The sequence below is a fragment of the Aedes albopictus genome, chromosome 1 (genome assembly GCF_035046485.1).
Source record: "Aedes albopictus strain Foshan chromosome 1, AalbF5, whole genome shotgun sequence".
Lineage (NCBI taxonomy): Eukaryota > Metazoa > Arthropoda > Insecta > Diptera > Culicidae > Aedes > Aedes albopictus.
Window position 1 is genome coordinate 194268891 of NC_085136.1, and position 23868 is coordinate 194292758.

Consider the following 23868-nt stretch of genomic DNA (forward strand, 5'->3'; position numbering starts at 1 on the left):
ACGACATCAACAGAATCAACTACATCATCTTCAAGACAAACCAGTACAACAGAGAAGCAACGATACCATTCATCTGAGACCTGAAACTAACCAATTGATCTGGGCATTTAACAAAAAGAGGCACATATCAAAGGCAGACGAGCAACCCCTACGACGAATCAAGAGGAGCAGCAGCGAGTACCAATGAAGTCAATCTCTTGAGGAAGAATGTAAGGAAGTTACACTATAAATTTACAATTTGTTTGGAAGTTAAAAAAAAAGATTGTAATGTAAAACATTTTAAGACATTTAGAGCGAAGATGAAGATTAGTATTGCAATTTCAGTTTATATATTAACAATCATCGTTAGCATCATCATTTAAATACTGAGTATTTGTTTTGGGGGATACATTTTACCCACATACTTACATTTGAACGTGATTTTATACACGTTCAAACTCCGCTAAGTGGGAGGGCATGCATAGACCTAAATATTCCCACGCCTTCCGATATTCTAAGTCAATTCAACTGTGGAAGAAAAAGATGCATTTTCCCCCACACTCCCGTTAGAGCAGCTGCTTGGGTGTGTTTTTATTTCAATTTTTCAACTACAGCTACGATCTAGGTAGGTTCTACCTACTTCACGCGTGGCACATTGGAAGCATGAAAATCGCACCCGGTAATGGCCAGGTGCGATCGTGTTCAAACACGTGAGTCGAGCCGGTAAATCCACAATATGCTTGGTGGGTCAATGGTCGCTGGGTTTGATTGGCGGTGACCGATTCCAAGGCTCAATTGTAAACCTGTAAAGGTTTTGTTTTTGATCTAAAATTTCGTACTGGACGTTGACCAAAACAACATCCGTACGGTGTTCTGGTTTCGCGGGGCAGCGACCGCGCAGCGATGCGTTTGTTTTGTTTTTCATGATCGCACATGTTGGGTCCGGTTGGTTTGGTGCAGCTCTGATTACACTCGGTGGGCCGTCGATAGGAATGCCATGGAACGGATATTCTATCGATCTCGCTGGAATGTTGCGAAAATCAAGGCGCCGTATTGGCCGCATATGGCTTTAGGTAGCCTAAATTGTTTTTGTTTTGAAATCAAGGCGCGGTTTCAGGTAGCCTAGATTGTTTTGGTTTTGAAATCGAGGCACTGTATCTACCGAGAATGGTTTCGGGTAGCCGTGATTGTTTTCACTTCGATTTTTTGAACCCCGGTGAACCGTAAAAGGAATGTTGAAAATCGAAACCGTATTGGCGGCATAAGGGCGCCGGAATTGTTTTGTACTCGATTTTGTTTTGACTTCGAGTAAAAGAATGTGGGGTATAATTTCAACGAACATCCGCGGCCGAGCCCGGCTAGGGGTCACTGTGCCCAAGTAAGGTACACTTCAATAACAAAGCGGGTGCTTTGTTTTGAAGAATTTGGTACCAAATTCCGATGATGATGATGATGATGATGATGATGAAGATGACGATGATGACGATGAGGATGATGGTGAAGATGACGATGTGACACGCCCAAGCATTGAAGACGCCCAAGTGAGGCGGGGCTAGACGATGTAGGCCTTTGGGTAAAGATTCTTAGAAGGGTTTTTTGGGAACACGCCCAAGTCTGGCGTGGTTAGGAAATTAGGTTTTTCAATCAGAACTAGGATTTTTTGGTAGGGCTTGGGATACGCCCAAGACACGGCTAGGCTTGGGATACGCCCAAGAGAGAAGAAATTTTTCAAGAAGAGAAAGATGTAAAACACGATGTGGACAAGTAGGATAGGTAGAAGGTTTTGGGACGTTTTAATATTTACATTTTTTTTTGGTTTTTGGACACGCCCAAGATGGGTTGGGCAACGTTAGGAATTTTCGTGACTTCTTCGGGTATTGCTAGGAAATTTAGGCTATAAATACTGAGGCTTTGGCTTCAATCGGGGAGTTCAAAGGCAGTCTGCGAGACCGTTGTTCGGTTCAGAAAAGTTCAGTTTCAACGTAACAGTTCAGTTCGGTTCAGTTTTTCAACGTAAGAGTAAAAGTTCAGTTCGGGTCAGTTCAGAAAAGGCAGTAGTTGTTAGAGTTCAGTTCAGAAAAGACAGTAGTTGTTAAGGTTCAGTCCTTAGTCGGGAGTTGAGTTTGGTCCAGTCTGTGAGACAGGGGTCAGTTGTTGAGGTGAAAGTAATCTAAAGTCAAAAGTGCATTGTGAAGTGTAAAAATGAATTAAGTAGTTAAGTAGTGGTGTAAAAAAATCAACGGTTAAACCAATATAGATAATGACGGAAGCACGGACATTGTAATTTAAAGAGATATCACATCCTTGTGTAGAATAGTTTATAGAAGAACCCCAAGTAACGGGACGCTTCACAGGGATGCCATATATACAGATTTTTCTGTATTATACAGATTTTTGAGCATCTATTTTTTTTTGTTTTGTATGGGATACAGATTTTTCTCACAAACTTTGTATGGGGTACAGACTTTTGAAAAGAGTGATACAGATTTTTCAAAAAATCATGTGGCATCCCTGCATGTAACACCCCCGAAACCTTCCTGTAACCCAACTGCTTTCTCCTGAGAATCCCCTGAATCCTCCTGATCCCAACTGAAACGCACCCGAGATCCCCTGAAACTCCTCTGGTAAACATTGAGAATCCCTGTAATACCCCTGAAAACCCTCGAATTACCATTGAGATCTCATCTTGAACGCTTCTGGAACTCTGTCCCTTCTGAATTTACCTCTGAAATCATCCGCGATACCGTCTTACCTCGCTGGTTCGACACGTTTTAATTCGACACTTTTTAATTCGTACCCCGCTTATTCGACACACGTCGAAATGAAAAGTGTTCAAATGTCACAGTGATGTACATTGTAAATGCAATACAGTTTTATATTGTGTTTATACTCGCACCCGCAGCAGCTCCTCTTGCAGCCACTGATTCCGGAAGTTCTGAGTTGGTGCTATTCGATACGCAAACCGACTCGGGACCAACCGGAATGAACTGAGGATGGCAACAAGCGTAGAAAGAACGAGCTATTCATCCGCAATATCTGTTGAAATTATGTTTCATAACAATTCCGGAAATCAAAACAATAACATGGTGGTGTAGGGTTACCAGTTTGTCGAATTAAAAGTTTACCCCGGTTATTCAACAACAGTCGGTGTCCTATTAGCGGGGTAAAACGGTACCTAAAACACACCTGAAACTCCCTGAGACTAGCCCTGATACGCTCCAAACCATCGCCATACCACCCCTCCCATGAAACCCCATAGAATTCCTCGAAAGGCCTGGTGAATCTCGCAATAAACTGCGAGAAGAACTACTGGAAAACTAACGAGAGGAACTGCAGAAGAAATTCCGAGAAACATTGGCATGGTATCTGGCATGGTAAACCCAGAAAATTCTTTGGGAAAAATCCCTGGAAGAAGTGTACAAAAGTATCGCAAAAATCCCTGAAAAACTGTTCGAAAGCTCTCAGAAGTCCCAGAAGGAAGAACTTTGGGAGCAAATAGGGAAACCCCCCTGGATGGAGTCTTGGGAGAAATTTCTGGACAAATCTAGAAAGTCTCTCGAATAAACAACCAGAATTCAAGAAAAAAAAAACTCTAGGTTGGTGCATGGGTGCTGTTTGGTAGGCAATTGGTGATAGACCTTAAGTGTACATTAAGATTACTTTAAAGATATTTCACAGTTTTCGCCTTTCGGGTTACCGATGATAGATTAATTATATTGTGTGTCATTAGACTGTTTGTCACTATGCCAAATATGTGCCATTGAAGTCCGACATTTATCCAAGGTTGCTATGTATCACGTTGTGTTGGTCATTTGTTGGGCTTGTTTGGCCAAATATTTGTCACGACCAATGGGACCTCAAATTGGAAGGTAGGAAAACGGCTTGTTCAACACGTTTTTGATTCTAGCGATGTATGTTCATAAGATGTGCATGTTAAGAGCAGGTAGAAAGCATATAGGAATATAAAACCAAATTAGAGGGACACCGGACGGACCTTCTGCATACGAATCAGAAGCGGTAGCTACCGGATCACAAAGCCCATCCACCTTGGATTAATTTTCTAACGTAATTTTGTTAGAAAACTTACATGCCTATTGGACATTGGTGAATGGTCATTGGCCATATGACCTACACACTAAGATTCATATGTTCCAGCTCAGTAATTTTTTCACTGAGTTCAGTATTTTTTCCATCTTTTTACTGAGTTTTCAACAGCAGATTTATTTCGGTACACTCGGTAATCGTATTTACCGTTCACCAGTAACGATATTTACCGTGCTTCAGTAACTTTTGACAGTTTGTGAGCTGAGCTCGGTAACTCATTTACAGAATATCCGCAAAATAAATAACCGAGCGTACCGAGTTAAATCTGCTGTTGAGAACTCAGTAAAAAGATGGGGAAAATACCGAGCTGATCTTAGTGTGTAAGGCCGATAGGTCACATGGAATTAGGCAGAAAGGTCATCAGGCCACATGATCATTAGGCTCAATAGTTGTCTTCAGACTAAATGAACATCAATCTTTGTGTAACTACCAAATCTTTTTGCAGTAAATGTTCTCCAGTTTTAGTGAATACGTGTAACATTCAGAATAAAACAATTCAAGCTTCTTTAATACTACTTTCATTTCGAAGTATTTGCACCTTCTGACGACAATAATAAATGTGCGGCATCAAAAGCATTTACTTGTCTCTGGAACGAAAACCCCACCATTATTCAAGCGTGAAGCGTGAGCAAAATGATTACAGCCTTATAAACCAAAATTAATGGCTTTGGCGTGTGATTCGTTTCCCTTAGTTTGGGAGAGCAGCATCAGCTAGGATTGTCACTTTTGCTATTTAGACGAGAAGAATGATTTGCGGCCGCTTCAATGTGGGTGGCATTGTGATACGAAAATAGACGCTACCAATAAACCTTCAGCACCATTTCATCGCATCATACGGTCTGAATGTTGGTGTCTTAGTTTCTATCTCTGCATATGTGTCTTCGAAAAGCCAAGAGCAAAAGGTGATAATTCTTATTTATAGTCAACAAGAAGAGTTGTGCTTATAAGTCTCAATTAACAATTCAGTCACGCTTATCAGAGTCATTTACACGTTATCCCAATAATTCGAATCAGCTGACGATTCAAGAGCCTCAATGTCTGTTCGATTTCATAACATGTTGTAATATGGATAGAAAATGATAACAGACTTGCAAACAAAATTTACACCCCTAACTTACCAGCACCGACTTCACCGATTCGGGCACGTCATTTGTTGTTTAAACTGGTTATCTCGCTCGAGCCGGTTACGCCAATTATCACCACCGTACACAATCACAGAACTAACGATATCACTAAAAAGCGCTCCTGGTCGCCACGGTAACCGCTTAACAGATGGGCAAACAACGGAAGTGTTTCCTGGAAAGGGGCGCAGGGAGGAGGCTGATCAAAACAAACCACGATAACAATTTTGCTCTCATGGAGTCTCAATGTCAATGAATGATTTTACAACTCACCACCAGGTTGGAAAAAAAATGTTGGTAACGCTTCTGCGTAGTGAGCCGCCTGAATGTTCTACGATGTAGAAATAAAAAAGTTGCAAACAAGTTGTTGTTCAACTTGTAAGCTCTATGCAACTTGAAGGCGCTTTGGCAAATTTATTTTATTTTTCCCGAGTTTTGCATCCATGCTACCAAAAATTAAAGGCTACATTTACATAAATGGTTCATATTTGAAGGATGAGCTTGTTGAGGTTGTAAAAAATACAAAGTGAAACAAGATTATTTGATAATAGGGTGTTCCATCAGTAATCTCACGCTCCCAATTTCATCCTATTCGAAAACATGCGATTACGGCACGGATTGATTCCGTTCTTTTTGTTTTCATGCGTGCTCACTTCTTACAAAAAATACAAAAATAAGAAACAAAACAAACAGTGCTTCATTCCTTTGTTTTTCGTAGGACGAAAATGAGAGCCACATGCTTAATAAGGGAACCACTACCCTATTTGCTAGTTGGCTGTTTACTAGCGCGATGAAGAGAACCAGTAAAACGCTGAAGGGGTTGTGCACAAGGCACAGTATTTTACTTGTCGGTGGATAATATGAGAAAGGTTGAAATACCGGTACACGGGACACATTGGTCGGGCTTCAAATGAAAAATGAACCATTCGAAAAAAGTAAAATATGTATTAATATTTTAAGAATGGAATATGTGTTTTATGTTATCCAGCATATGAAAGCTTGTTGTTGGACTGTTTGAATGCACGTATGGTGCAAAATTAATATGTCACAAAGCTTTTCAAATTTTTATACAGGGTATTAGTTCCCTTATTAAGCATGTGGCTCCCATTTTTATCCTACTGAAAACAATGGAATGAAGCGCTGTTTGTTTTGTTTCTTATTTTTGTATTTTTTGTTAGGAGTGAGCACGCATGAAAGCAAAAAGAACGGAATCAATCGGTGCCGTAATCGCTTGTTATCGAATAGGATGAACATGGGAGCGTGAGATTAAGGCGAAACTGGATCCATTTCCTCACTTTTTGGTTTTTGATTTTTTTATAACATAACGAAGCAATATTTTCAAAATCGGTTTTCGTGCACATGTAGAAAATGGATCAAGGTATCTCCTGATTTTTTTTTTTTCGTGGTGGAAAATCTTTTTCGTTTTTGCAGAAACCATTTTTGAATATAATTTCACAAAAAAATGGTTTCTGCAAAAAAGGAAAACTTTTTCCACCACAAAAAAATTCAGAAGATACCTTGATCCTACATGTGCACGAAAACCGATTTTGAAAGTAATTGCTTCGATATTTAATAAAAAATCAAAAACCATGATGGCACTCGTACCCTATTGTACCTTAGGAATTTTGGTAATTTTATAGCTTAACACGGTTCGTGTCGTCACGTGTTGCCGAAATTTCGATGTTTCGAAATGTTCGTTTGAGTTTTAAATACAATTGGTAGTTGAATTTAGATATGTATCTTTAATGCGAATGGACTCGTTGAGTTATTTAAGTAATAAAATACAACATCATGTGCTGCAGCGATATAAACATTTTTGAAAAATTCTTGATATGGATAGGAACATAATTTTTCAATGCCTGTCGGTTACTGTTTACCATTAAAATTATTCAAAAACTGATAGCACTCTTGTTTTCTCTAGAGATTGTCATAATACATTCTAAATATGAAAAGGAGTAAACAGGATTAACAGTTGTGTGACGAAGTCAATTAATGTTTCCTTACCTGTTTCAGATGTGATAGTCTTTCATTCGCTTTGAATATCGAAATTAATATTTTTGCGAAACGATAGTTATAGGCCAATTTCTTATCGTTTCCACCAACTCACAAACTAGCTTCAATTTTTAATTTTTCTCATAAATAACCGTTTCTACATTAAATTCGGTAGTGCTTTAAAAGCTTGTTTAATCCTTGAAATCGGAGCCTTTCTATACTGATCAGGATGAGCTCAAACTGAATGGCGATTACTTTGTTTCAAAAAGAAATTAAAAGACCTCATTAGAAAAAAAAATCACTAATAACATCGTAAGTTTCTGATGACGTGGCAAAGCTTTGCTCCTTTTATTGTCATTCATATGAAAACCAACACCATGCAAGTGGGTAATTTTTCAAAATTGTGCTTTTACCCTTCACGCTAAAAGTAGCTCACCCAAACATGGAATAGCGATCATCGTAAAAGACCCCCCGTCGCACACTGGAGTAACAGGGTCCAATTCATGGCCAAAAAGTTTTAACACGTTTTTATGGTGTATTATGTATGTACTAGCAATAAAATTGTGAATTTAGATATTGAGGAAGCATTTTGGATTATAAATAGCCATATTAATCCACTTAAAGACTAGAAATGATTTCTTATAACCTCTCCAAGGACAACGTTTATTTTCACCCCCAAAAATCGCTTGAAGCGTCGAACATTTTTATTTGACAACAGAGAACTGAAAAATAATTATATTTCCATGAAAAATATTGTTTGGAAACAAGGGCCACCCCGTTTCATAGAAATTCTTCTAGAAGTGTGAGAGAAATTCAATTATTTTATGAGTGTAGATAACGTGTTTATGTCTTCAGTGAAGTTGTAAGGAGTGTCATAATTGGGCAACTTGTTGAACAATTATTCTATCTTCACAATTTTTGGGAATATGGGCCGTTATTTTTGAACGGTCCCTTAAACTCAGTTTAAATGTTGTACGTTTTTCTAGATATTTTGGAAATCATATTTTCATTTTGGGGTAACTTTTATAGTGCCCTAGAAACCACATCAAAACACAAAAATTAATCATGGATTGAAATTTTAGGAGTTTGGACATGATGATAGAAGCCGTGTGGAATATATCAGTTTGAATTTTCCTATTAAAACATGGCATTTTAACACAGCTTTATACATAAAAGTAAGTTCGTGGAGTACTGAGTGAAAAACTCAATGAGTTTAGCCATAAAAAACAATATTTATCTGAAAATATTTTCTTAACGGTGCATCAACATATGATTACATGCTACAAATAGTGAGCTCTTTATTTGAGTTGTTTTTGATTTTTTATAACAAATTTTGAACACAACAGTTCTAGCTACATTAGATTACTACTGTATTGCATACATTTAGGCGTTTATCGGTGTATGGAAATTTCTGCCCAAATTTACTAAATTAATTCCATTTGACACATTTTGTTAAGAGATAGAAGACCAGATTTGTATTCTGCTATGATCTATCTACCGAGAATAAGTGGCCGTTCATTGAAAAAGTAGTCGAAACGAAGTTGTTATATCAGAATTAAACATAAATTGTAACTAAAAACTAGTCAAAAAGGTGTAAATTTCAAAATGATTTATTTTTTCGTCTGGTACTTTCTGGTACCCGTTCTCTTGCGATTTGCAAAGGATATGCCTTATATTTTATTGTAATTTTATCCAGATTGCGGAATGCTGCAGAATCTGAAAACTTTTTGAATGCTAAAAATGGTTCAAAATTGACAAAAAAACATGATTTTGAAAACTCTTCTGTAAGAGAGCAAAATAAATGAAACCAGGTGAAGTTTTTTTGTTTAAATGATACACCCTTATCAGGAGAACTGTGTTACATACTCAGTTATTTTTTCAAATTGTCAATGTTTCGATAATTGAAGTTCTTCCGATGAGTTATGATGCAAATGCAAAAAACAGTAGAAAAAATCGTCAAATTTCGGCATTTATTCTTAAAAAAATATGCATCCCAAAGTATTTTATTGGTTGCCATATGATGAAGAATTACTTCATTAATCTTTAAAAAATATTAGTCTCTGGAAAACCCTGAAAAAAATTTTCGACTTATGGCCAGGAATTTGGCCCATTTACGCCTGTGTGCGTCGTTCAGCATTGTGTTTGTTTAGAGCAGGGGTGCCCAACGTACGGCCCGCGGGCCGGATCCGGTCCGCGACTCGAATGAAGAAAAATAAAAATAATAGAATTTGGCCTAAGGAATAACATTTTTTACCAGTGAAAAAATATTTCAACAAGAACTTTACGTAACTTTTGAATTAAATTTTAAAAAATCAATAATAATTCTACGATTATTCAGAAATTTGATTTTTGTCGTAAAATTTCAGCAGTTGTCGTAAAACACCAGAGCGGTACAACATAGAAACATTGCTAGGATTCAGGATGCACCAAAATCGAAAAAAAAAAAATACTTTTTCCAATCGGTAATATATAAATAAATAAATTGTCTTAGTCCTAAGGAGGATGCATACGAAACATCTTATTTAACAAATCAGAGAATCAAAAAATAAAAAAAATTGAAAAAAATTATTGTAAAAAATCAAAAAGTTTGAGATTAAGAGAATCAGATACAAAGAATCAGAGAAGCAGAGAATCAGAGAATCAGAGAATCAGAGATACAGAGAATCAGATAATCAGATAATCAGATAATCAGAGAATCAGAGAATCAGAGAATCGGAGAATCAGAGAATCAAGAGAATCAAAGAATCAGAGAATAAGAGAATCCGAGAATCAGAGAATCCGAGAATCAAAGAAACAATGAATCCCGACAATCAGATAATCAGAATATCAGAGAATCAGAGAATCTAAAAATCAAAAAAGTTAAAAATCATCGTTAAAAATCAAAAAGTCAGAAGATCAGATAATCAGTGTTGAAACAAAAGTTTCATTTTCATTTTTAGAATTCTATTTTTTTTCGGGTTGAAGCCACCATCTTGACTACCACATTTCAGAAAAATTTAAAAAAGTATATTATCGTCGTATTTTAATTTTTGGCCCGTGGACTGCTATGGAGTGTCACATGTGGCCCGCTGCCGTAAAAGGTTGGGCAGGCCTGGTTTAGAACATGGTTTCCAAATCTTCGTTTCGCGGATCACTTAAACCCCCCCCCCCCCTCTCCCCCCCTTCTGTCAGGCACGCTTTGATAGTTCTGGTTCTACGAAAAGTGGGACGATAACAGACCGGGTGCACAGAAAAAAAAAACATCTTGTGATATCACATCATTATCACTGCACGCACTTCAATCGCGACGTAAAAGTGATGAACAGATTGCATTCTGTGGACCCAGTATATTAGCCGCCGCAGCTTGAAAGTGAGTTTGGCAATCGCTAGAATCGAACTGACAAACAAGTCATATAAAATTAAAATATTGGCATGGATTCGTACACTGAACCATTGATTGTGAGGCATATCCCTTACTTTTCGGCTATTTCACCGAGCTAGGAGGTAGATGATATAAATGATACTTCTACTAGGCATTTGCTTAAACGGGTTTGTTGACGCTTTTCGGTGCCAACCAGGGTATACAAGATAAGGTTCTGTTCCAAATGGAGAATAAAAATTAATTTTCACTTAAACTTGACACCCTCCAGGTATCTTAGTCCCTCCAGTCGGGCATCAACTCAATCTTTCACATGTCACGTTTTTCTAAACGCTTCAGAAATTCAACTTTTCGTTGTTCAGTCTACAATGGTATATTTACAGTCACGATCCGGGCTCGCTCAATGGAAACACGCAGTTCAGCCTCCTCGTTCTGCTCTTCCAGATCACACAGATTTACCTGTCAGTTTGGATGTTTCTCGAGGTCCGAGTTACCGCAGCTTCTCTCGATGTACCGGATGGATGTGAAGAATGTCATTCGCCAGCCCAAAATCAACAAAGCAATTGATTACACTACAAAAAATAATTAAGTGCCATTCGTGAAATGAAACTGATTTGATGCAAAATATTTCTTTGAACAATCGATGGTGAGGGTCAATTTGATCAATGTATCTCCTCTGAGTGGACCCTCTTTTTATGTCATGAGAAGGAAGCGCATTTCAGGATCATTGTAAAGCGTATCATAGGGTGATAGATCTTTCCACGGAGCTTAAGAGACGTTAAAAAGGTTTCAGAGTTCTCCTCTCGGAAGTCCTTTGAAAAGCCCCTGGACCCCCTTAAACACCTATAACTTGTCAGGGTTCCATAGGGCAATACAAAGAAGTCAAGAGGATTTGAAGGGGTCTTCAGAGGCGTTTCCGGGGATTCTTAGAAATTCAGTAGATTTCAGGAGTGTTACAGGGGGCTCGAGGGAATTTCAGGGAGTTTTTCGGAAGCATGAAGGTTTCGGAGTATTTTCAACAAGCGCCGGCGGCATTACAGTGATTACAAGGAAATTTTGGGAGACATTCCTGGGAGTTTCAGAGGATTTTCAATGTATGTATTTTGAAGGTGTTATATGCGGATTCAGGGGCATTTTTAAGGGGTTCGGAGGGTTTCAAGGTTGCTACAGAGGTTCTGACGGAGTACCAGGGGTTTTTGAAAGAAGTTTCAGGAGGTTTCGAAGTTTCTGGGGCGTTCTAAACGGTTTCAGGGGTATCTCCGAAAGGCTTCAGTGGCGTTATCAGGAGTTAAGGGAGTTAAGGAGGGTTTCAACATAATGCCTCTAAGTTCTAAGTTAAATTTCATGGTGCATCTAAGGTATTTTAGAAAGTTTCAGAGTATTTCCAGCAGGTTTTAGAAGCGTCACTGGGGCTGTCCATAAACCACGTGATATTTTTTTCTGGATATTTTATCCCCTCCCCCTGCGTGGTCTTTGGTACATAAAAAAAGTATTTTCCCTGATATTTGAGTTTTAAGCACCCCCCCCCCTAACCATGATCACGTGGCTCATGGACGGCCCCACAGGAGGTTTTACGGGACATTTTAGTGGTTCTGGAGGGTATCAGACACGTCATAGGAGTTTTCTGAGGCACTTCAGAGTGATCCAGGAGATTCTCAGAGAGCTTCGGTAGCATTATTGGGGAGAATTTCAGAGGTGCTACAAAAAATTTAAGGGAAATGACGTTTAATTTATGGCAATTTAAATTTAAGGCAAAGACGTTCACGGTCTGCCTGAAACGCTCTTCAGTCTCCTGAAACGCCCCTGAAACATCTTTTACGCCTCTGAAACCCCCTTAATTCCTAATAACGCCAGTGGAACACCCCACAAACTTCCCTGAAAATCTCTTGAAAATCGGCTGAAATACTTAATCGCGCTCCCTCTTTTTATAAAAAAAATAAAAGAAAAAAAATATAAAAAGTAGAAAAAATTAAAACAAATACAAAAAAACTGCATAATAAAGGTTAAGTGTACACTGTTTTTCGGTGCATCTCTTTCAAGGATCTCTTAAAAAAATAAAAAGCATAAATATATAAACAAACATGAAACTAAATTTATTTCCTGAATTTTACTTTAACTTGCAGTCCTGTTGTTTCGTAATCTAGTCTAACGAACCGCTTCGTCTTGAGAGCTTCCTTGCAGTTGTGCCGCAGCGATATCGGGCATCCACTCCAACTGACTTTGCTGTGTACATCCGTTATGGTTACGTGGAATCGATTGACCGACTCTAGCGAACCTAGGTACCACAACCAATAAAGAGCTTGGCTGGTGGTTTCGATACAACGAAATTTGGCTAGGAAAAACTGTTCATTCTGCTCCATGACAGCGGCGGTTGATGTCAATTTGTTCCTGATGTTACCGCAATTACTATTAGAACTAGCCGTCTGCCTTAAGCTGTTATTGTTTTCGTCCTGTGCATTTTCTGGTACCAGGACGATACACGTTACACACGATTCGTTGAAATTTATACTAAGCTGGTCGCCAGCGGCCGCATAATACTGTACGACACTCGTTTGATGAGATTTCTGCAAATGAATTAATATGTCATGTTGATTTTTCATTTTATCACACGGTTGACCGGAAGGGCAGCAATATTGAAGTGGTGCCATTGCCATTTTTGCGATCCTGTCTGCTGCTGCTTCTCCACTGCTAATAGTGTGGTTATTTGCTTTTAATTTTAACGATTGTTTACAGAGTCTGGGGTCACGTAAAAGCAATGGCAGGCGAGCACTAATTTGTTGGAAATTAGACGGTTTCCTAGTAGCGGAATGTTTGTCCCCTGTAAATGAAAATGAGTTTTTGGTTCATTAGTAAGAATGCTATATGATTTTAGTTATCATTAACTGTTTTAATTGTTTTTATTTATGTCTAGCGATCTGTTAATTCGTTTTACATAAAAAATGTTACACTAAAAGGAAATACTTTTGATATTTTCTAGCACATTGAAATGCTCACAGGTCCAGGCAAAAATAACGCAAAATGAATCAAACATATACAATGTTCGATCACCCTCAGCAACGACGACTAATACCCACCTTCATGCTGTCCCAGCGTTTGAACTAGGAAATTAAACAATTTGTCGGCCACTATACATCGACCACGTCCCAACATCACACGACAAATTGGACATTTGGTGCTCTTGGAGCGACAACCGGAACAGATTAGATGACCGTGGCAGCACTGCCACGAGGGAGGACGAATGATTTCCAAACAAACGGGACATTCCAGCAAACCGGCAATGCCCTGAAGACAGCTGGCGAAGCGCGACAGTGACTGCGGGTTGAGGTTCTGTAATGGGAGCGTTGTACGAAGTAAAATAATGAGAGATTAAAATCTGAAACAATTGAATATGTTTGTGACATAAAGACAAAGCTCTGAAAATACGACAATATTTTAAGGACAAGGTATTTGGAGTGCATAGCTCAAAATTTCTAGAGCACCGTTTTTTAGAACCGTTGAACGGATTTGGATGAAAATGCATCACGTTAATTGTTCAGTGGTTGTCAACAGCGTGATGCATTTTAATCCAAATCCGTTCAACGGTTCTTAAAAAACGGTGCTCTAGAAATGTTGAGCTATGTACTCCAAATACCTTGTCCTTAAACGTGGTGGGCATACTTCGAAGATTGGATAATAACGAGATCAGTCGTTATTGGTGGTCGGTGCAGCCTAAGGGAGTTAAGTGAACTGATGACTGGACTTAAGTTCGTGGAGTAACCAGACTTTTGTCATGAGATGACAACCTAAATAACATTTTTTCGTTGAATAGGCTTCAAGAATGTCATCTTTTTGAACCAATTTGAACATTACCATTCGGACCATTGCGAAGGAAAATGGTTTGTGCTTCTACTCCAGTCGTTTCTACGCGAGAGTGTGAAGTTACAGGAAAAGGTTTTGCTGACGCCGTAACTTTGAAGAAGGTTGTGATTGCAGTTTCTCGATAAATTCGATGGAAAATATCGCTGCTATATGTCCGCGAGACGCAACAATTTCGTCTTGGCGGTTCTGGAATTTGGTGGCTATGTTCCTGCATATCGTCTTGAAACTGGTGCCTAAACGTTGACCAAACGTACCCTCTGGACTTCACCCTTCCAATAACAACATCCATACTTCCGTGACTCCTAGGCCAGAGGCACGCGCGTCTCTATGTACTTTCTCAGGTGTCCAACTAATCTTCGTTTCCCATTCCCCAGCGTGGCCAGGGCAGTACTCGACCGTTGGATGATTGCGTCAATCTTATCTAAGAGTCCCAAATCTGTGTGCTTTGGTAACGGACGGGAAGGAGGCAACCCTCATAACAGCGGTCCAGGATTTAGCACCTACGATTTTGTGCGACTTTCTTAAGGACAAAGGGGACGATCAAAGAAATATCCGCCATTGCTCTGTTGCTACTAAGCTGGTAATCTCAGAATCTACTTTATATTATGGCATAAAAACTTATCATTGCGTATGCTCACTTGCAGCGCATACGCTGATTGTTTTTCAGCCTCGTTCGTGCGATTGAAATCGAAATTACCATCTTCAAAATCGCGAGGCAAATTGTTAGAAAGAGAGGGAAGATAGGAAAAATAACACTGCGCCCCGTATTACCTTAATGCTAATGCAAATGCTAAATAGGCTGGAAAAAGTTATTAAAACCATCATACAGTGACCGGCACAAAAAAAAAGATCCACCATAGAGTGGTTACAGTTTTTAAAGAAAACTACATGCAAAAATGATAAAATGTACCTCTCAATGAATGCGCCTCATACATTTTACATTGCACAATGGGTCCAGAGCCGTTTTTACGAAGACAAAAATGTCTGTGCCTTAACCATAAGTTTTAGGTACATGGTGTCTTTGGGAAAGTTTCTTCTTATTTTTTGACCTTTCTTCTCATTATTGTGAAATTAGGGTGGTCCCTCTAGTTTAGCTGATCCTAACATCTGTTTTTTAATAGTTTTATGTAAGTTTACAAAATGTTCTTCAAAGTTGTAAAACAACTTATTTCGAGTAAGTTTGCCGAAGAAACTATTATTCTATCTCTTATGGTTCCTAACTTATAATTTTTTAAAAGACTCATGTTAGGGTGATCCATGAAATTCAGTTTTCTTGAAATAACTTTTAATTCGTTCGTTTCTCATAAATACTTTGTTCAGAGCACTTTTAGAACTATTAACGACGCATATTTTTTCCAAAGAGCTTAATGTTCTAACTCCCAAGGTTAAAAAGGTTATAGGTATTTTTCTTTGAAAAATCCCTTTTTTTTTCAAAAAATCATATCTCAAAAAGGAGCAAATGGATTTTCAATCTCTCGGTTGCATTGGAAAGATCGTACTCTGTTCTATTTATGGTGAAAAAACTGCAGGTACCTTTTTTGTTTAAAGCTTTTTATTAAATTTTGAAAACACGATTTTTTTCATGGAAAAGCAGTTGTAACTTTGAAAATCGATAAGATACAAACTTGGCGTCTTCGACAAAATTGTGAGTTTTTGGCTGCCCTAAATGTGCCCAAAACAAAGTATTGCGAAAAAATCAACTCATAAAATTATATTGAATAAAAACAGATTTTCGTATAAAAAACGTTACACTTCACGCAAATTCAACTCGTCTTTGTTAGATATATCAAAGTATTTAGCTTGGTAAATGGTCATCCATTTCATTAGAACCAATGTTTATTTATACTGTCAGCACCATTAATGTTATTATAAGATATTGTAAATCATGTAACTTTGATAGGCTTTTACGTTAACACCAACATATACTAGTGTTTGACATTTTCGCTATCCGTACATTGATGTGATAAATTAAAATTAAATTGATGGAAATCAGCTCAAAATCATATTTTAAGTTGAGTTCATTGACAAAATATGGATTATAAACAAATTTAAACATTTTTGACATAATTACTTCGATCTATCTAACAAAGACGAGTTGAATTTGCTTAAATTGTTCCGCTTTCCATATGAAAATCTGTTTTTATTCAATATAATTTAATGTGTTGATTTTTTCGCAATACTTTGTTTTGAGCTCTTTTAGAGCAGCCAAAAACTCACAATTTTGTAGAAGACGCTAAGTCTGTATCTCATCGATTTTCAAAGTTACAACTGCCTTTTTATGAAAAAAATCGTATTTTCAAAATTCAATAAAAAGCTTCAAATAAAAAAGGTACCTGCAGTTTTCCACCATAAATAGAACGGAGTACGATCTTTTCAATGCAATCGAGAGATTGAAAATCCATTTCTTCCTTTTTAAGATATGACTTTTTGAAAAAAAGAGATTTTTCAAAGAAAAATACCTATATCTTTTTAACCTTGAGAGTTGGAACATTGAACTCTATGGAAAAAATATGCGTTATTGATAATTCTAAAAGTGCTCGGAACAAAGTATTTACGAGAAACGAACGAATTAAAAGTTATTTCAAGAAAACAGAATTTCATGGATCACCCTAACATGAATCATTTAAAAAAATATAAGTTAGGAACCATAAGAGATAGAATAATGGTTTCTTCGGCAAACTTGCTCCAAATAAGTTGTTTTACAACTTTGTAGAACATTTTGTAAACGTACATAAAATTATTAAAAAGCAGATGTTAGGATCAGCTAAACTAGAGGGACCACCCTAATTTCACAATAATGAGAAAAAAGGTCGAAAAATAAGAAGAAACTTTCCCAAAGACACCATGTATCTAAATATTATGGTTTAGGCACAAACATTTTTGTCTTCGTAAATACGGCTCTGGACCCATGGTGCATTGTTTTAGTAATCTGTGTTGAAAAATATTTGGTTTTTGAGGAATAAAGTGATTTCTGATAAGATTGGGAAAATTGCTTAAAAAAAGATCCACTTAGCAATTAATTCTGAAACTTCAAAACTTAGCCAAATTTTCACATGTTTTGCTTCTTGGTGTATGCTTGTGATGTGTTAGACATATGAAATTTATTTTGACATGAGTTTTATCAATTTTAGGGTGATATGGGGCATATTTATTTTTCATGGTCAGTATAATGGGTAAAAAAAATTCTAAACTACAGAAACTGTTTGTAAGCAAGAATGAATGCTATTAATCTACAATATAACAATAATTCAGCTTGCAGACATACAGGGATGTACTTTTTTGGACAAATTTTATGAGTTTTGGTCGATTAATGCAAAGAAATGCACATGTTGTGAAGATTATTAGGGATTATTTGATAACTCAAAACACTTTCACGTTTGTGTATCGCAATGATCACCTCCATCTGATTGTGGTAAAGTATGCTGGAGGTATATTCTATCATATACACATTGATAATTACAAATTTTCGATGTATTACAAGTGGTGCTCACTTTTAATGTTAACTTTCAAAATAAAATCACATTGGTGTTAAATTATGCGCATACACGAAATGAGTAAGAGGCTTACGTCAAATCATGTTGGTGACTTCGGCACATATATTCCTTGCATTCCAACTGAAAATATTGCAGAAGACGGCATGATGATCTGAAGCTTTATTTTTAGTATACTTTTGATTCTGATGATGTGTGTATTGGAGTGACAGTGGAATTTGATGTTAAAAGTTAACATTATAAGTGAGCACCATGTCTACCACTTGTAATACATCGAAAATTTGTAATTATCAATGTGTATATGATAGAATATACCTCCAGCAAGCTTTACCACAAGCAGATAGACGTGACCATTGCGATACGCAAACGTGAAAGTGTTTTGAGTTATCAAATAATCCTTAGTGATCTTCACAACATGTGCATTTCTTTGCATTTATCGACCAAAACTCATAAAAATTGTCCAAAAAAGTACATCCCTGTATGTCTGCAAGCTGAATTATTGTTACATTGTAGATCAATAGCATTTATTCTTGCTTACAAATAGTTTCTGTAGTTTAATGAACTTTTTACCCATTATACTGATCTTGAAAAATAAATTCACCCCATATCACCCTAAAATTGAGAAAACTCATGTCAAAATAAATTTAATGTGTCTAAAACATGACAAAAGCATACACCAAGAAGCAAAACATGTGAAAATTTCGCTAAATTTTGAAGTTTCAGAATTAATTACTAAGTGAATCTTTTTTCTGTCATACCCAATTTTTAAGCAATTTTCCCAATCCTATCAGAAATCACTTTATTCCTCAGAAACCAAATATTTTTCAACACAGATTACTAAAACAACGTAAAATGGATGAAGTGCATTCATTGAAAGGTAAATTTTATCATTTTTGGATGTAGTTTTCATTAAAAACTGTAACCACTCTATGGTGGATCTTTTTTTGTGCCGGTCACTGTAAAACCAAAATAAAAGTTTGTGGGTTTTATGACGTCTTCCAAAACCTCTACAAAACTAATTGGTCATCAAAATGTAACATGGGAACTCTTGCTGACTTTCATAGGAATTCAGGGATTTTAACTCACCCTGCTAAAACAAACCATCAGATAGATCATTTCCTTCTGGAATGATCCTGCAGCCTTCGGTAATGCTTGCGCTGATGGTGGGTAAACTTTTATCAACAGCATTTGTAGATTGGATATTACCGAGATTCATGCTCCTTGTGATAATCTTGTTCAGACAGCTTTATGAAAGAAAGCTGAGGAGAATTAATCTTGGTCGAATATTAAAAAATAATATGTTCATAATTGTCACCATTTTCGGTCACGTTCATCTTCACTGTTACTTGAGTACCGAGAGAAAATGTCGATACGGTGCAGTACAGTACAGTACAGTACATGACAATTCTGTTTGAAAAAAAAAACAAAAATCTTGCAAAGCATTTTAAAGAATTTGAAGGATTTGAAAAAAAAAGTTTTATGGCATGAATTTCCAACTTTTGATCTACCCAACTGCTTGTAATCGTATATCATTCACATCATTGCTTAAAATTCTATTCATATGGGACAGCTATGTGATAATAGGAAGCCAAATATTGATAGAAATGCTAAGCTATGTGTTAGGTTACAAGTATACCAAGAAAGCTCCAAGCATTTGGGCCTTTGAGCCGGATCCCTGTTTTCGTTTGTTCGCATCTCGAGGTCTTGCGAGCCATTTTCTCGCCCGGAATACCGAGAGGAGTCTCGTAGCCGTGCGGTTAGGGTCACCAAGCTTCTAATCGCACCATGCTATGGGGTGAGGGTTCGATTCCCGCTCCGGGCGATGAAACTTTTCGTGAGAATAGTTTCTTCTCCGTATCCACTGGTGCATGCTCCGTGTGTCCCTTGTCTAATGTTTAGTTTCATTCAGTCTGTACAGCCTCTGGCTGAAGACGGTGTCCGCGTCTTTTTTTAATACCGAGAGGATTCATTTCATTTATTAAGTATTACATCAAATTCAAGATAAAACTGAATCAACAATATTTCTCCATAATACACGGTTCGTGGATGCAGCTCTCCATCCTCGGTCGCGCCCGATGCTCGTCAAGTCACGCTCCACCTGGTCCGCCCATCGTGGTCTCTGCGCTCCACGCCTTCTTGTGCCAACCGGATCAGTTGCAAACACCAGCTTTGCAGGGTTGTTGTCCGGCATTCTTGCAACATGCCCTGCCCACCGTATACTACCGGCTTTGGCCACCTTCTGGATGCTGGGTTCGCCGTAAAGTACAGCGAGCTCGTGGTTCATTCTTCTCCGCCACACACCGTTCTCCTGCACACCGCCGAAGATCGTCCTTAGCACGCGTCGCTCGAAAACTCCGAGTGCTTGCAGGTCCTCCTCGAGCATGGTCCATGTCTCGTGCCCGTAGAGGATTACCGGTCTTATTAGCGTATTGTACATGGTGCATTTGGTGCGTGGGTGAATCTTTTTCGACCGCAGTTTCTTCTGGAGCCCATAGTAGGCCCGACTTCCGCTGATGATGCGCCTCCGAATTTCACGGCTCACGTTGTTGTCAGCCGTCAGTAAGGATCCGAGGTAGACGAATTCCTCCACCACCTCGAAAGTATCCCCGTCTATCGTAACATTACTACCCAGACGGATCCGGTCGTTTTCGGTTCCGCCTACCAGCATGTAGGGTCTTGTACCATTTGGGCAGGTGTACCTATTTTGGGCACTTGCCGCTATAACTAAGTCAATTTCAAACCGATTGATTTGAAATTTTGTATAGAGTTAGGCACGTACAGTATCTAACTCTGTACAAAAATTCAAATCAATCGGTTTGAAATTGACTTAGTTATAGCGGCAAGTGCCCAAAATAGGTACACCTGCCCAAATGGTACAATACCCTACTTTGTTTTTGAGGCATTCACCACCAGTCCGACCTTTGCTGCTTCGCGTTTCACGCGGGTGTACAGCTCTGCCACCGTTCCAAATGTTCTGGCAATAATGTCCATGTCATCCACAAAGAACACAAATTGTCCGGATTTTGTGAAAATCGTTAGCCGGCTGTTGAGCCCGGCTCGTCGCATCACACCTTCCAGAGCGATGTTGAAGAGTAGGCATGAGAGTTGCAGTCCCCGGCGAGATTCGAATGAACTTGATAGTTCACCCGAAACCCTTACGCAGTTTTGCACACCGTCCATCGTTGCTTTAATCAGTCTAGTCAGCTTCCCAGGAAAGCCGTTTTCGTCCATGATTCTCCATAGCTCTGCGCGGTCGACACTGTCGTATGCCGCTTTGAAGTCGATGAACAGGTGATGCGTTGGGACCTGGTATTCACGGCATTTCTGGAGGATTTGCCGTACGGTAAAGATCTGGTCCGTTGTCGACCGGCCGTCGGTGAAGCCGGCTTGATAACTTCCCACGAACTCATTAGTTTTAGGTGACAGACGACGGAAGATGATCTGGGATAGCACTTTGTAGGCAGCATTCAAAATAGTGATAGCCCTGAAGTTCTCACATTCCAAATGGTAGCCTTTCTTGTGAATGGGGCAGATTACCCCTTCCTTCCACTCCTCCGGTAGCTGTTCGGTTTCCCAGATCCTGACTATCAGCCGATGCAAACAGATGGCCAACTTTTCTGGGCCTATCTTGATGAGTTCAGCTGCGATACCATCCTTACCAGCTGCTTTGTTGGTTTTGAGCTGGTGAATGGCATCATTAACTTCCCTAAGCGTGGGAGTTGGTTCATTTCCGTCCTCCGCTGCACTGGCGTCGTCGTTTCCTCCGTTGTCGTGGGCTCCCGTGCCTACGTTCTCCACGCCGTTCAGGTGCTGGTCGAAGTGCTGCTTCCACCTTTCGATCACCTCACGTCCGTCCGTCAAGAGGCCTCCGTCTTTATCCCTGCATATTTCGGCTCGCGGCACGAAGCCGTTGCGGGATGCGTTGAGCTTCTGATAGAACTTCCGTGTTTCTTGGGAACGGCACAACAGTTCCATTTCTTCACACTCCGCTTCTTCCAGGCGGCGCTTTTTCTCCCGAAAGAGGCAGGTCTGCCGTTACCGCTTCTGTTTGTAACGTTCCACGTTCTGTCGAGTCCCTTGCTGCAGCATTACCGCCCTCGCTGCATTCTTCTCCACAAAACCGTTCTGCACTCTTCTTCGAACCATTCGTTCCGTCGATTCCGTTCCACGTACCCGATGGTGCTTTCGGCTGCGTCGTTGATGGCTGCTTTCACTGTACTCCAGCAGTCCTCTAGAGGGGCCTCATCGAGCTCGCCTTCGTCTGGCAACGCGGCTTCGAGATTCTGCGCGTATGCTGAGGCGACATCCGGTTGCTTCAGTCGCTCTAGGTTGTACCGTGGCGGTCGCCGGTATCGTACATTGTTGATGACGGAGAGTTTTGGGCACAGTTTGACCATCACCAGATAGTGGTCGGAGTCGATGTTGGCGCCACGATAGGTCCTTACGTCGATAATGTTGGAGAAGTGCCGTCCGTCAATCAGAACGTGGTCGATTTGAGATTCCGTCTGCTGTGGTGATCTCTAGGTGTAACGATAATGGAGGCTGTGTTGGAAAAAGGTGCTACGTATGGCCCTATTTTTGGAGGCGGCGAAATCAATGAGTCGTAGGCCGTTTTCGTTCGTTTGATGGTGGGCGCTGAACTTACCAATCGTCGGTCTGAATTCCTCCTCCTGGCCTACCTGAGCGTTCAAATCACCTATGATGATCTTGACGTCGTGGCTTGGGCAGCGATCGTACTCGCGTTCGAGCTGCGCGTAAAATGCGTCCTTGTCATCATCAGTACTTCCGGAGTGTGGGCTGTGCACGTTTATTATGCTGAAGTTGAAGAATCGGCCTTTGATCCTCAACCTGCACATTCTTTCGTCGATCGGCCACCAACCGATCACGCGCCTCTGCATATCACCCATCACGATGAAAGCTGTTCCCAGCTTGCGTGTGTTGCCGCAGCTCTGGTAGATGGTATGATTACCTCTAAACGTTCGCACCATGGATCCTGTCCAACACACCTCCTGCAGCGCTACGATGCCGAACCCGCGGTCCTTTAGTAGATCGGCGAGTATGCGGGTGTTCCCAATGAAGTTGAGAGATCGGCAGTTCCACGTACCGAGTTTCCAATCGCAAGTCCTTTTTGTTCGCTGGGGTCGTTGCCGTTGGTCTCGGTTTGTATTATTCTGTTGTTGATTTTCCGTTCGGAGGACCATAGTGCACAGTTGAGCTTAGAGTCCTTCCCTGGCACTCGGACGTAGATCAGCCGCCATTTACATGGGGATCAGACGCTGTTGTGAGCCGCTCCTCCTGGAGAAAAGAAGCTCAGGTTTACTGAAGCAAACCCCCCTTCCCTGTCAGCCTACGACCAAAGTTCCCACCGGGGTGGGTTACCCGATCTTCCCTAAGCTTACTCATAGTTTCCGGCCGGTACCGCGTGGAGGTAGGGATAGGAGTTGCTGGGCAGAGGCTAGTGGATCACAATGGGATCTGAATTGCGCAACATACCCAGCCTTTACCGTGCCAACCAACACAATAACTACTAAAATATTACTTTGAAATGATCATTACCTCTTTTCGAGAACGGAAATTTTTTCAACTAGGTTTTAAAACGGTTTGAATGCTACTCTTAATAAGGTTTACAAACCCTCTCCGAGAGTGGTCCACTTAGCCGGAAGATGCTCTTAAAGAGGTTATCAAGAGGTGTTGATGAATAAATCAGTTTTATTGCAAGTTGTATGAAATTGGTTATGAAGATCTCTTTTAGTGCCGAATTAAACTTAAATTGTTACTTGGGATCACACTTGCAAAGCCGCTCAAGGCAACGAATCCAGACAGTATTCCAACAAGAGAACCATTATGGCGACCATCAAGGCTCGCCCTGAAGTGTTCAGAATGGCAGCTCAACTTCCTGTTGGTCGGCCCGCCATTTTCCATGTAGTTCTAGTACGATTCGGGAGACCATGGAAGTAACGGAATC

General features: G+C 39.6%; 2 protein-coding genes across 2 annotated transcripts in view; both read right to left on the reverse strand.

Moving 5' to 3' along the window:
* Nucleotides 1-5445, reverse strand: part of LOC115263681 (sodium/hydrogen exchanger 9B2) — a 107563-nt gene extending 102118 nt beyond the window's left edge. Inside the window, exon 1 of the mRNA XM_029866899.2 lies at nucleotides 5202-5445. The gene's annotated coding sequence lies outside the window, so the exon portion shown is untranslated. The remainder of the gene's footprint in view (nucleotides 1-5201) is intronic.
* Nucleotides 5446-12624: 7179 nt separating this feature from the next.
* The window catches only part of LOC109397269 (uncharacterized), a 28536-nt gene continuing 17292 nt past the window's right edge, over nucleotides 12625-23868 (reverse strand). The window contains exons 4-5 of the mRNA XM_019669589.3: nucleotides 13629-13881; nucleotides 12625-13372 (exon numbers count right to left, since the gene is read on the reverse strand). Of these exons, the coding sequence (XP_019525134.3) occupies nucleotides 12648-13372; nucleotides 13629-13881 (978 nt within the window). The 3' untranslated portion in view covers nucleotides 12625-12647. The remainder of the gene's footprint in view (nucleotides 13373-13628; nucleotides 13882-23868) is intronic.